The sequence below is a fragment of the Syngnathus scovelli genome, chromosome 17 (assembly GCF_024217435.2).
Source record: "Syngnathus scovelli strain Florida chromosome 17, RoL_Ssco_1.2, whole genome shotgun sequence".
Taxonomy (NCBI): domain Eukaryota; kingdom Metazoa; phylum Chordata; class Actinopteri; order Syngnathiformes; family Syngnathidae; genus Syngnathus; species Syngnathus scovelli.
This window is the reverse complement of record NC_090863.1, coordinates 11,240,880-11,253,215: the sequence shown is the minus strand read 5'-3', so window position 1 is coordinate 11,253,215 and position 12,336 is coordinate 11,240,880. Positions and strand designations below refer to the sequence as shown.

At 40.6% G+C, this 12,336-nt stretch overlaps 2 protein-coding genes across 3 annotated transcripts; one reads left to right on the top strand and one right to left on the bottom strand.

Annotated features, from left to right (window-relative positions):
• Positions 1 to 2,065: 2,065 nt before the first annotated feature.
• Positions 2,066 to 8,743, bottom strand: gk5 (glycerol kinase 5). The gene is made up of 17 exons (XM_049746263.2): positions 8,522 to 8,743; positions 8,195 to 8,333; positions 8,021 to 8,114; positions 7,850 to 7,925; positions 7,690 to 7,783; positions 7,480 to 7,611; positions 7,287 to 7,362; positions 7,061 to 7,122; positions 6,907 to 6,980; positions 6,391 to 6,451; positions 6,126 to 6,252; positions 5,930 to 6,034; positions 5,469 to 5,563; positions 5,029 to 5,132; positions 4,885 to 4,944; positions 4,537 to 4,670; positions 2,066 to 3,718 (listed from the first exon to the last, which is right to left on the bottom strand). The coding sequence occupies exons 1-17, from the start codon at positions 8,548 to 8,550 to the stop codon at positions 3,561 to 3,563; spliced, it is 1,620 nt and encodes a 539-aa protein (XP_049602220.1). The 5' UTR covers positions 8,551 to 8,743; the 3' UTR covers positions 2,066 to 3,560.
• LOC125984426 (nucleolin) lies at positions 8,706 to 12,318 on the top strand. 2 transcript variants are annotated; one of them, XM_049746264.2, is made up of 12 exons: positions 8,706 to 8,815; positions 9,325 to 9,391; positions 9,863 to 9,934; positions 10,004 to 10,127; positions 10,217 to 10,380; positions 10,542 to 10,668; positions 10,759 to 10,916; positions 10,996 to 11,125; positions 11,202 to 11,335; positions 11,430 to 11,556; positions 11,632 to 11,753; positions 11,864 to 12,318. In XM_049746264.2, exons 1-11 carry the CDS (start codon positions 8,807 to 8,809, stop codon positions 11,750 to 11,752), a joined length of 1,233 nt encoding a protein of 410 aa, XP_049602221.1. In that variant the 5' UTR covers positions 8,706 to 8,806; the 3' UTR covers position 11,753; positions 11,864 to 12,318. The 2 variants fall into 2 exon arrangements, with proteins under 2 accessions (XP_049602221.1, XP_049602222.1); XM_049746265.2 differs by having other exon boundaries at positions 11,847 to 12,318.
• Positions 12,319 to 12,336: the final 18 nt, after the last annotated feature.

The window sequence follows — 12,336 nt, the reverse complement described above, 5'->3', positions numbered from 1 at the left end:
TTAGAATGTCCATCTGGCGTCAGTGACACGGTTCTATTCTATATTTGCTGGTCAGGGAGAATTCAGTTTCAGCAATGTGTGCAATCCTATAATAAGGTAAAGTGGCTGTTGTCGTCCATCACCAACAGCGCTGGTCAAGATCTCCTTTTTAGGACTGAAGTAAACTAGTAGATTGAAAACCGCAGCTGGTGCACAAAGCCATGACATCAGCTCCTTGCCAGGTATAAAAGATACGGGCCTGACAGGGGAGGGGGGCTTTTTTGACATCCATGCCTTGTGCCACTCAACTTTTTGGAAAGACTTCACCCTGACATTGGTTGAATAAAATCTTTTCCCAATCAGCCGTGGTCCCTGAAGTGCTCATTCGTCGGGAAACAGCCACCGATCACCGAGTGTTTTTTGAAGACCAGCGAAGCAGCAAAAACCATATACCACACATCTTTCCGCTAACTCGTTAGCCTGCCCAGTACTTCTTGTTGGTGACCGTACTTCGCGGATTTCACTTATCGCGGGTGGTTTTTGGAACCACTTATACGCGATAAACGAGGGATTACTGTATATAGTTGTTTTTTTTACCTCGTCGGTATCCAGTGCCTTATTAAAATTTCCCTCTATAAAGGCTTGTCACAATATATATTACCATGAACCTATCAGACTATTGTTAGATTAAATGATTGGTTAAAAGTTTTTGTATTTAAATATACAATGTTCTCTTTTGATTTACATCTCAGTTTAACAGTAAATTAAAAGCACGCTTGGCCTCTTTTTGGGGGGCAACTGTTCAAGAGTAAGAACGGGTGCTGAATAATGCTTTATAAAGTGTTTCATTAAGTTTAAATATGATTCAAGTGAATTGCCACATATACGTATATTTTCTCTCTCTTTTCAAATATAATAATCAGACAACGTTGACATAAGACCATTTTATAGCATGGATGCCCCCAAATGATGGAGCTATCCTAGAGCTCAAGTGTAAGAGGAAGAGACACTGACAAGGGTACAAAAGCTTAATTTCCAGCCCTGTGACACTCCTTTAACAACCAGCATGTCAGGCAACGAGAACAGAGTTGGGGGTGGGGGTTATATAATGCCCCACGATTCAGGACGCCGTTCATATGGGTGGAATGGAGGGGGGGTCAGGCAAGTGGTCGTGGCGCATCCAGTTCGTGTTGTCAGATTGAATTTGTTTCAAGGATCAGGGTCCTTCCCTCCACAACTCATACAATGCGGCACGGCCATGATTAGTGTGAGAGCAGGCAGCACTGATTCATGGGCTCGTTTTGCCTGCCTCACTGACGCGTTTGGCTTTCTGCATTCTGCGCTTGCAGTGAAAAACATGAGATTGACAGTCGTAGGAGTGGAAAGAGTGGGGTGTTAGCTGATAAGAGTTTGGGAGACGGAGGAGCTCAGTGTAGCTATACTGGAGAAATTTGTGTGATGTACGCTGTGCTCACTCTCATCACAATCCTCCTATTGTTGAGGAAGCTCCCCCCCATCCCCTTTTTATTCCAGTGCACTCAATTAGCGCCCCTTCACCATACCAGCACCATGAGCAGGACTCCCCCCCCCCCCATTTGTTCTCACTCTCCATCCGCAAGCTGCCATAGCAACCCTTGCAGTGAGCGTGCTCACATCAATGGGAAGCGCTCCCTACACTCAATTACAGCCGTGTGTCTTCTAACCCCCCCACTCCATCTCCCTTGCCTTGAATCACGCAACTGCATTACCTTGGAATCTTTTTTTTTTTTTTTGTGAGGTTTATGAGTCAGCACCTGGTCACCTACTATGTTGTCATAGGTGGAAAAAATACTCAGACTGTAATCAAAATAAAAAACTAAAACCTAACTTATTATTATTCACTGGAAAACACCGTAACTTCCATCTGAAAAACACCTATTTGCTATTTTTGCATTCAGGCCAATGTTATGTCCAATATAAAAATATTCCTGCAGCGCCATCTTATGGCCAAGCTGCTATGCTGTAGTGAGGAGATGCACATGCAAGTTATTTTGTGTGAGGTAAATGTTATTTCTAGCATCTCATACGGCATAGTGCATTAAAAAAATAAAATGCAAAATCTTTTATTTAAGAGAAAAACATACATACATTTTTGTTGTTGCACCTTGTTAAAAAGCAACATCATTACACAAGCAATGAATGTGTCTGTGAGGGCATGTGAGGTCAGTATCAGGCTTGCTTGCTACGTTCGAGAGCACAATAACACAGCCAAGTGCAGACACGCTCGAGCGACTGGCTCCCAACAGCCCCAACCAACCTTCATTAAAGCGCACGTATATTGAATCACATACTGCTTCTAAATTATTAACAGATGTCAGAAAATGGCTTACGAAGGCTCCGTCACACTAATAAGCCTTTTATGTTTACGTAGGTTTGTTACCTAATTTGATTCCAGGTTTGGATTCAATCCAACCAGAAATATAAACTTATTGACAGAGGCTTTTACAAGCTTTTTAGAGTAAAATATTTGATATCCAGCTTATGGTAGTAAGACAATTAAGCGCACTAGTAGAATGACTGTCTCACTAGTACCTTTTTTTTTCTATTATTTGTCACTATTGGTCTACAGTGTGCAGTTTTCTATTAGTTGAAGTTAGTTGTTGCAAAATGTTTCTATTGTCATTCTACTAGCTGATCAAATTGTCCTACGACTGAAAAAAAAAAAATGGAGTACGTTGACCATATGACTGATATCAAATCAATGCTCCAATGGCTTTCCATACTGGCCTCACTTCCAGGCAACCCAGGATTTATGATCACTTACAGACAAAACGCACAAGAAGAAATGTCTATTAGTAGAGAAAAAAACGTAAACACCATATGAAGAGAAAATATAGATTGTTTTCCCTTAGTATGACATTGACCAACAATTCTGAGGTTTTCTGCATTCCCGTGAGTGACCCAAGTGTAAATGTATTTGGTCTTGCGTGAACTGTGCCGACTGGAGGGCTTATTTTCAGATTTGCGTGATTACATTTTGCATAATGTGTCCACAAAGCACAAATCAATAATATTCAAATACTTCCTGAGCAGCTGAGTGAGGTAATGAAGTGCGCTAAGATAGGGAACATTTTGTAAGATATAAAATGCGCAATTAAGCATTTTGTGTGCAGGTGACACCTATTTTTATGTGCACCAAAAAGCATTTGTGGTCCCAATTTACCATTTCACAGCCACAACAAAATATATTATGAATACAATTTAGTCATTTGTGGACATAAATTTGTATTTGGTGCACATGTTGTATCGATTTTGTAGCCCACGTCATGTTGGGGTGGGGGGGGCTTAGTAAGAATGAGACATGGAAACGCCTCATATTAACGCCCCTGTGTGGGAAAGTATGGTGTCCATTTGATGAAATAATGCAACCTGAGAAGTGACTTGAAAATCACATCTAAATGAAAGTAACAATTGATTTCTACGGTCAAACGGGCTCTCGTGGTTTCAAGTATAATAGCGGGGATGTGGCACAATTGTTTTGTGTTTTTTCTTCCAAAGAGTGGCTCAGGTTTCAGTTTCTTCTTTTGTGAAAGGATCCCGTGTCATGGTTGCTTGTACCAATACATAGAGCGTTGTAGAGCCCTTTCCCATCTCTGGAGATCGTACCCGGAACTAGGACAGTCACCGGCCGCTCTTTTAGGACAAAATATGTCACCTGCGCTGTGCAGCTTGGTCAGCTCCTCACAAGATTTCCAATAGCCTGCAAGGACAGACGATTATGCTCTCACCAGAATGTTGACAAAACACAATTAACTCGCATTAAAGAAACCATTATTGATTTTTCCACCACCACCACCACCTCCCGTCCGTTTAAGACTTATTATGACACCACAACAAATTCATCTTCTGTAAGTGATTTACACAATCATCATGTGAAGAATGAATGGGAAAGCAATTTACAGAATTGGACATTTGCAAAGTGACACTGAGGACTTGAGTGGCCATCATGGTTAGCACGTCTGCCTCAGGCACAGGGTTCTGAACTCTAATTTTTGCGGCATAGAAATTGTAGACTCTTAAATTGTGCATGGCTGTGAATGCGAATGCCATTTTGCCTACATTGACCCCCCCCCGCCTTTTTCCTATCAAGTCAGCCGAGATAGTTTGTACTTATCCGCGATCCTAATGAGGCTACAGAGAATAGATGACCTTGAGGTGCTACTCTCTCGCTCTCATTCCATCTGCATTAGTGCACATTTAACAGCCTCTTTGCTGCACTGATGCGTATAAAGAGCCACTCTATACACCAGTATTTACGCTATCAGTGTACCGTAATTTTTGGACTATAAGCCGCACTGGATATAAGCCGCACCAGCTAAAATTTGTGATTTAAGGTTCAAAATTTGAGTAAAAAGTAGCGGCTTATAGTCCGAAATTTACGGTAAATTTATACTGTTGATATTTTAGATGTCTGATGTCAGTTTTTATTTTGCCCCCCCCCACCCAACCACCTTCTCAAATTGCATTTAATTCCTCACTAAAGAATAACATTTTACAATTACAACCCCACAAACGTACCCACAGAAAGTCCGGCAACAAAGGCAGCCCCCAAGCAGGACATTTCATGGTTCCGGCATCGTTGTAGCTTTCTACCAAACAGGTCTGCAGTGAGCTGCATGATGAAATCATTCGAGGAAACCCCGCCGTCCACCCTGAGAGGCAAATAGAAAGGGAAAATGCACTCAGCCACAATGCGCTGTCGTGAACTGTAATCAGAGAAACATTACGTTGCCAGTAATATCTAATCTACATTCACTGAAGCCCAATTCTCTGGCACACCCTGTTTTCTGGCGCTAATCCAAACCAATTGACTGGATATTAGCTCGTGAGATGGAATAAGATGGGGCTGCCATAAAAGAGCTCTACCTGATCTTTGTAATGGGAATGTTGGTTTCTCTAAGCATCGTCTCATAGAGCTGTTTGTTTCTGTGAGGAATGCACAAGAGAGAATGTTAGGTCTCTTCAGCACAGGACAATGTGACTCCTCCAAAAAAAAAAAAAAAGTCTTACCTGAAGGCAATGGACTCCAGAATGGCACGGACCAGGTGGCATTTTGTGGTAGAAGGTTTGAGGCCCATGAAGGAAGCGCAGGCTTTTGGGTCGTTCAGGGGAGCCTTAGGCCATATACAAGAATTTTACATTCCAACAGGATGCGATAAACAGGTAACATTAATCTACTGGTAAGGAGTTTGTTTTCAAAGTGGCTGTGTTCAGAATGACTCTTTAGGGAGTTTGGAATGAGCGAACAATTCCGGACACAGCCAATGCATCCGCTATCACAATACAGTACTTTGGATATTAATATTCATGAGGCACACTTACAAAGGCCACTTCAGAAAGGTAGCAGAGAAAAAAAAAATGCAAAATATGTTACAAAGACAAATGGATTGAAAAGCTGGATATCAATGCAAATTGAAGTAAATGTTCTTATACTCAAACTGTGCTCGTACCTGCAAGCCGCTGAAAGACGGGACGAAACACACCCCATTGGCGTCGCTCACACTGTACGCCATGGGGCTGGTATCCTCCACATCTGAGAAGAGATCTGCAAAAGCAAAAAAAAAATACAGCTATCACATTACTGTACATGATGGTGGATTTCTCTAGACCAGAACTGTTCTATGTAATTTAATAGTAGGCCATGTTTTTGTTACGATTACCCTCAGGGGTCTGCGTATAATGGAGAGAACATTTATAATCAATGATATGCCCCAAAAAGATTCCTGTTTGCAACAGTGACTTTTGAGGTCATGGTTTGAGTCACATTTGGTGTGTCTGGAATCTCGCCGCAATCTCCAACCACGCCTAAACAGGAGTAGCATGACGGCTTAAAAGTAATTGCACAACCGCTACAGTAGGTGGTGCAAATCCCTCATCATGACTGCAATTTCCGATTATTTTCGTGACTCACCAAGTGCCTGTGCCCATTTGATGGCGGTGCCAGTATCTGCTGCATTACCCTCAGCCAGATACACTACTTCTGGGCCAATCTTCCAACCCACCAGAGGATAGAGACCTACAAGAGAAGACCAACTAGTGCTCGTCACCGACATGGCACCAACATTGTGCTCGTGCATCATACGTGATGTCGCTCCTTGTTACTTTACCATTTACGGACGTGTGAGGTGTGCTGCCAGTGTTGATGTCCATGAAGGTACCTGTTCCCATGGTGATCTTCACATCACCCACATTGTAACAGCACTCCCCAAACATGGCAGCCTGTTGGTCCGCCATCTACAGCGTGAGGCATTTCATAATTATGCGTTGACGATTGGCAAGATAACACGATCCAACATGGAGGACAATAAAGACAATGATATGACAAGTCATATCCTAGTGATAAAGATAAAGTAGGTTGTGATACCAACTCACCACTGACATGATGGGAATGGACACACCAAAGATGGACGGGTCAGTGCAACCAAATTCATGTCTGGAGTGTGACAGGAGAGTAAAAAAAAATCATCAATCCAGTTTTTACTGACACCGTCCGAGGTATTGATTAACTTTCATTTATGGTTAAAGATTATGGAACTGCACATCTTCTAATATGTTGATTATTAAATAACACTCAAATATGATCATCCTTACAAAGACTGAGTTTATGTATTGGATCTCATGAGTGGTCACGGGTGCCGTAGTAGAACACATGACAGCTCGAGATCAATTTTTGTCTGCTCAGTCACTTTAGCTGTGAGTGTGAATCCTTGTCTGCCTCTATGTGCCCTGTTATTGACTGGTGACCCATCCTGGGTGCAGTCTGTCTTTTTCCAGAGTCAGCTGGATACCCTCCAGCTTCCCCCTGACACACAATAGGATGCACAATTCTCGGATCTCATTAATATACCGGAATGTCATGATTGGTGATTTTGAGATTCATTTACTCACCCTGTATTTTCTACTTGGGGAAAAATAGAGAGCGGCAGGGAGACCAGAGAGCATAGCATCTGACTCCAACACATCTGTGAATAAAGAAGCGTTACAAGGATAATAAATGAATTCATCCACAAGTTAGACGAAGAAATTACACGAATCACCAAACCTGATAGGAGTCGAAAATCCCCGTCGCACTTGCATTTGAGTAGTCAGTGGCGTGAATCACTCCTGGGAGAGATCAGGTGACGCTGAGATGACTATTTCTTTTTTATCTCATGATCATTTCATATGTATGTGTGTTTTTGTATTATGCAACTCGTTGCGCACGGTTTGAGAGGATTTTGCAAGAGGGGTGGCGCTTACATGAGAACAATGTGAAATATCAAGCCTACCGTTTGTGAGTTTAAACAAGAGCCAGGTATCGATCGTTCCAAAGCAGCAGTTGCCTTCGGCCACAGCCTGAGCAACCTAAGAGCAGCACAAACATTTATGTTGTCATGTCATTTAAATCAATATTTATTTGGGGTTTATATTAGAGACTTGCGGTAGTTTTATCAGTGCTGTGCAACTTTCACATGCACTCACCTGTTTGTAGTGTTTGAGGGCCCAAACAAGACGGAAAGTGACATGCTGAGGGGAGAAGACAATCAGACTCGCTGCAAGTGAGCGCTTCTGCCTGGTCACGAAGTGCAGAACTTTCATTACGCCATGGATCGCCTGAAGACAGAGATGGCAACAGGATTCACAAGTTGTGCAGTACTTATTTATATTAGGAACATACAGAATGAGACTCACTTTCAAAGTGCACGATCTATTCCAGGATGTTACCAACTCCGCTGCTCTCTGGTCCTGCCAGCTGATGAAATTATGGAAAGGAGTGCCAGTTCTCCTGTGAAAGGGGAAAAAAAGTAAATAACGTGCTGTGTATACTACATGAATTCTCAGCTCATATCACCTGTCCCACGTTGTAAAGGTAGCTCGCTGGGTGGAGATGCCCATAGCTTCCATTTGATGCATTTGGACTCCGGCATCTATATTGTGCAAAAAAAAGAATCCAACAATGGTCCCTGTTAATTAACAATGTCTTGATGATGGTTCTACTGGGGATGTTGGAGACAATCAATACCTTTCACAGCCCCCTTCACCACAAAGATGAAGCCTTTCCACAGTTCATCTGGGTCAAGTTCCACATATCCTTCCGCTGGATATAACGGGACCACCTAAATTAAGAATACAGCGTTACGTGGAGTGCATAGAAGGTCGAGCTTGACTGTATTAGAAGAAAAAGTGAATACTGGACCTCTGTAGAGCACGAGCCACGAATTTCTGCCTTCTTGTCATACACGTGACATCTGATCGTAGTCGTGCCCACGTCCACAGACAAAATAAATCGTCCCTTCTTGATCCCATTCCTTGGAGTCCCCATTGGAGGCAACTGACTATCGTTCATATGTCATATCGGTGTTATGGCAAGACTACATCGCGCGTGTGCGCGTAATCGCTGTTTTTGTTGTGCCACTGAGGCAAGTGACTGAACCTTTGGACTTTGGGCACCCCGACCCAGTTGCAAACATCAGCGTAGCTTCGGAAACGAAACAAAGCGTCATTTTAGCAGCCAGATACGTACCATGTTGTAACACAACGATCCTCGTCCATTAAGTGGTGAATTAATTCAATTATTTTACCAAGTTACGCTTATTGACAAACTCGTAAAACATTAGACATAACACATAAGATGTTAGAACTGGCGGAGACGTTGTTCGTACGGAGAGTAAAATCTCGATCGAACCGCAAAATTTCTCAAACAACCGCACTTTTGGGGCACCCGTAGTTAGTAAACGCCTCAAGACGTTGCGCATGCGCAGTAGGAAACGCTAGCTTGCACACACGTGTATCACCGTATGCTACAAAAATGGCAAAGGTAAAAAAGAAAATTACATTTTCACCAGAAATAAATGTCAGTATGCCAAGTCAAAATATCCTGACGAGAAAAAGCGTTAACTATTGCGCGTTTGGATCATGTGGGTAGCGATATTGATTGTTTTTCATCAAATTCTGTAACTAATGACTGCTATGTATTCATTCATTAGCTTGCTTGTGTTTTAAAAACACAAGATGAGTCACGGTTGGTTACCGTTAATTTAAAGTACTAATTAATCCCTTCGTAGTTTGTTGTAGACTGATTCTGATTGAAATCTCTTTATTTTTAGGGAAATACCATACAGTATAATATTAAGAATGTGTGGATTCTAAACTCATAATTGTGTGCTGCACCATATTTTACATGAGGGAAACCGTAACAAAATGTTTAAAAAAAAATGATATACAGTTCTACAATATAGCTTCTGCCATTTAATCGCGATGCATTTAATTTGTCTGTTGATGCTGGTTTATGTAGATGAATAAAGATGCATTATTTGTTTTACTCAGGGTACAACAACTAAAAAAACACCAAGTAAAGTTCTGAAGAATGACGTAGATGTCACCGCTATCACAAGTGAGTAACTACTGTCCGAAGTACAGATGAACTACTTCTCCAGACAAAGTTACACTTAGTAAAATTATAAATGTGTTTCTTGATCCTTGGCTTCTTGCCGAATGACTCCCATGCTTGAGTTTGCATGTGGAATTGAGCTTTATATCAATCTTCTGAAATACCAAATTAATCTTTACAGTTAATGCTTACTCGGACAAAAGAAGCAGATGGTGCGTAATAATAGTTTTATTTATCCTGTCCTAACAATTGCTGCTAGTGAAGTGAGAACTGATTTGATTGATCAAACTGCTGTTGCAGAAATGAGTGGTGGTAAGAAAATGACCATCAAAATTGTATGTCATCTTCTTTTGTTTCCTCAAAATTGCTGGTTGAATTTATACCAGAAAACTTTATCCAAAAGTTGATAGTAGGATTAAATCCAACGTACTCTCAAGCTTAACTCTTAAAACATATCTCTTTGATCCATTTCAGAAAAACAGAAACGCAAAGCAGAATCTACTGGCGAAACTTCACCGCCCAAGAAAACTAAAGTCATCAATGATGGTATGGATGTTTCAAAGACACATTTTCTTTCTGCAAACTTCATCTGAAGCGATTTGTGTATTTTTGTAGGTAATTGCGTTTTTGTTGGAAACTTAAACGCCTCCAAAACTTTTGAAGAAGTAACTGCCTCGTTGGAAAAGTTCTTTATGACACAAAGTCTCATAGTACAAGACATCAGATTAGCTAAATCCAGGTAAGGATCATTTTACGTGACAATGATATGACCATTAACTTTGTTACGACAGTATTGACGTTGACATATAATCACGTTCTTGTTTTAAGAAAACATGCATTTATGGATTTGGCCTCAAACATGGATGTGACTAAAGCCTTGTCACTGGATGGGGAAATAATTCTTGGTCAGCCTCTGACTATTGATAAAGCAAAGGTCAAAATAGTGGACTCTGTGAAAAAGAAGAAGAAGGCTCCTAAACTGGACCAGAAAGGTAAAATGGGCTTCTTACTGTTGTGCTTCTGCGTCCAAACCTCTAGGGGGTGCTGTTGTTTAGTTGCAAAAAATAAACGTGGATGCTCCTTAGTCTCCTTCTAAACTTGATTTGATGAAAAGGTTCAGAAATGTTCACTTTATTTTTTTTTCATTCATCAGCTAAAGATTCTAGATGTTTGTTTTTGAAGAATGTCCCATATAACGCAACAAAGAAAGATATCAAGGACATTTTCCCGAAAGCAATTGACATCAGGTTCCCTGATCAGGCTGACAGACCAGACAAAGGGTGAGTTTTTTTCCCCCAACTTTTCTAACTACTACTAATGCCAGTAATATTTTGTTGCCAAAACTAATTAAAGTTTGTCTTCATCAACAGTATCGCCTTTTTGGAGTTTAAAAATGAAACTATTGCTAGTAAAATGAGGACGAGGAAAAAAGGAGCCATGATCCAAGAACGGGTTCTCATCATTGACCCTGTCGGAGTTGTTAGCAGCAATAAAAAGAAAAATGCCAACCCCAAACCATCCCATGAAGGTAATTTCTGTATATCTGAGTAACTAGTTTTTTTTTTCTTGTATTCTTTAAAATGTTCTCTCCCCCTCTTTTTTTTTAGTTGAAATTTCTCCAAGCACCAAACTTTTTGTGAGCAACCTGCCTTTCAACGTGACAGAAAAGAAAATTAAACACATCTTTAAGAAAGCTCTCACCATCACTATGCCAAAGAATGGTGATAAAGCAAATGGGTAAAGGTGTACTTATCAAGCTCTATTTCTTTCTGAGCTAATGCATGTCAACATTTGATGTCACAATTGCCCACAGATATGCCTTTGTGGAGTTTGCCACAGTTGCAGATGCTGAAAAAGCCATGAATGCCACCAAAAAGGTGAAAATCCTAAAAAGGCTGATCAAAGTCCAATTCTCTGAAAAGAGAGAACAGCTAGAGATTGGAGAAGGTATTTGGGATTTAAGCTTGCCTCTTGAGTTTTATTTGCACTAATTGACTGATGTCTGCCAGGAATAGTACAGTTCTATTCTTTTCTTTCTTAGTGGAGTCCAAAAAACTATTCGTATCGAAACTTAGCGACAAGACTACCACAGAGATTCTTCAAGAAGCTTTCCAGGGATGCCTCAATGCAAAAGTTGCCACAGATAGAGTGACAGGAAAGTCAAAAAGGTAGGTTGAATGTGACAGGGATTGGTCTGTTACACATTTAGGTGTGTTTTGTCGTTATTGATTTTATTTTCTCAGGTTTGGCTTTGTGGAGTATGAAAATGAAGAAATGTGTGCAGCTGCCAAAAAGGCAATGGAGGACAGTGAGATCAATGGAACCAAAGTCAGCGTGTGTTATGCAAGATCCATATCTAAATAAGGTGGGCGAGGCACCAGCGTTTTTCAGGGACGTTTATGCATATGTTGTTTCTCTTGTCACTGATGAAATTTTAAAACTGGTTTGTAAATTTTAGTTGAAATTTTCTGTCAGGACAAGAACGTGGAGCTGCCAGGATGCTATGTGATGTTAAAGGCGTGAAAAATGAAGCGGAAATTAGAATCTCTACATATCAACATACAATAGTTTTTGTGTCTACTGTTTTTATTTGGATTGTGTTCCAGGCTAAATTATCTTGCAACGTCTATATTTTACAAATTGTGCACTGTAACTGTTGTCATTGTATATAACTGGTTCTAAGCAGTGTTATTTTTAACCTAGTGGTAATACATCTTTTTTTTTCTGTATAAAACAAAACAAAATGAATAAAATTGTTAGCAAGTATGTGCAGCAATTTCTAAGCAAGTGGATACTGGATATTCTCCAAATATATTTTTATGTTGGGGAGTTACCCTGGATGAACTTAAATATATTTTGAAAAGCAAATATTGTCTTGTTTTTGTTTGTATACATTGTATTTTCATTAAAAATTCCTACACCTCCTCTGATTAATAGTAATACTGTAA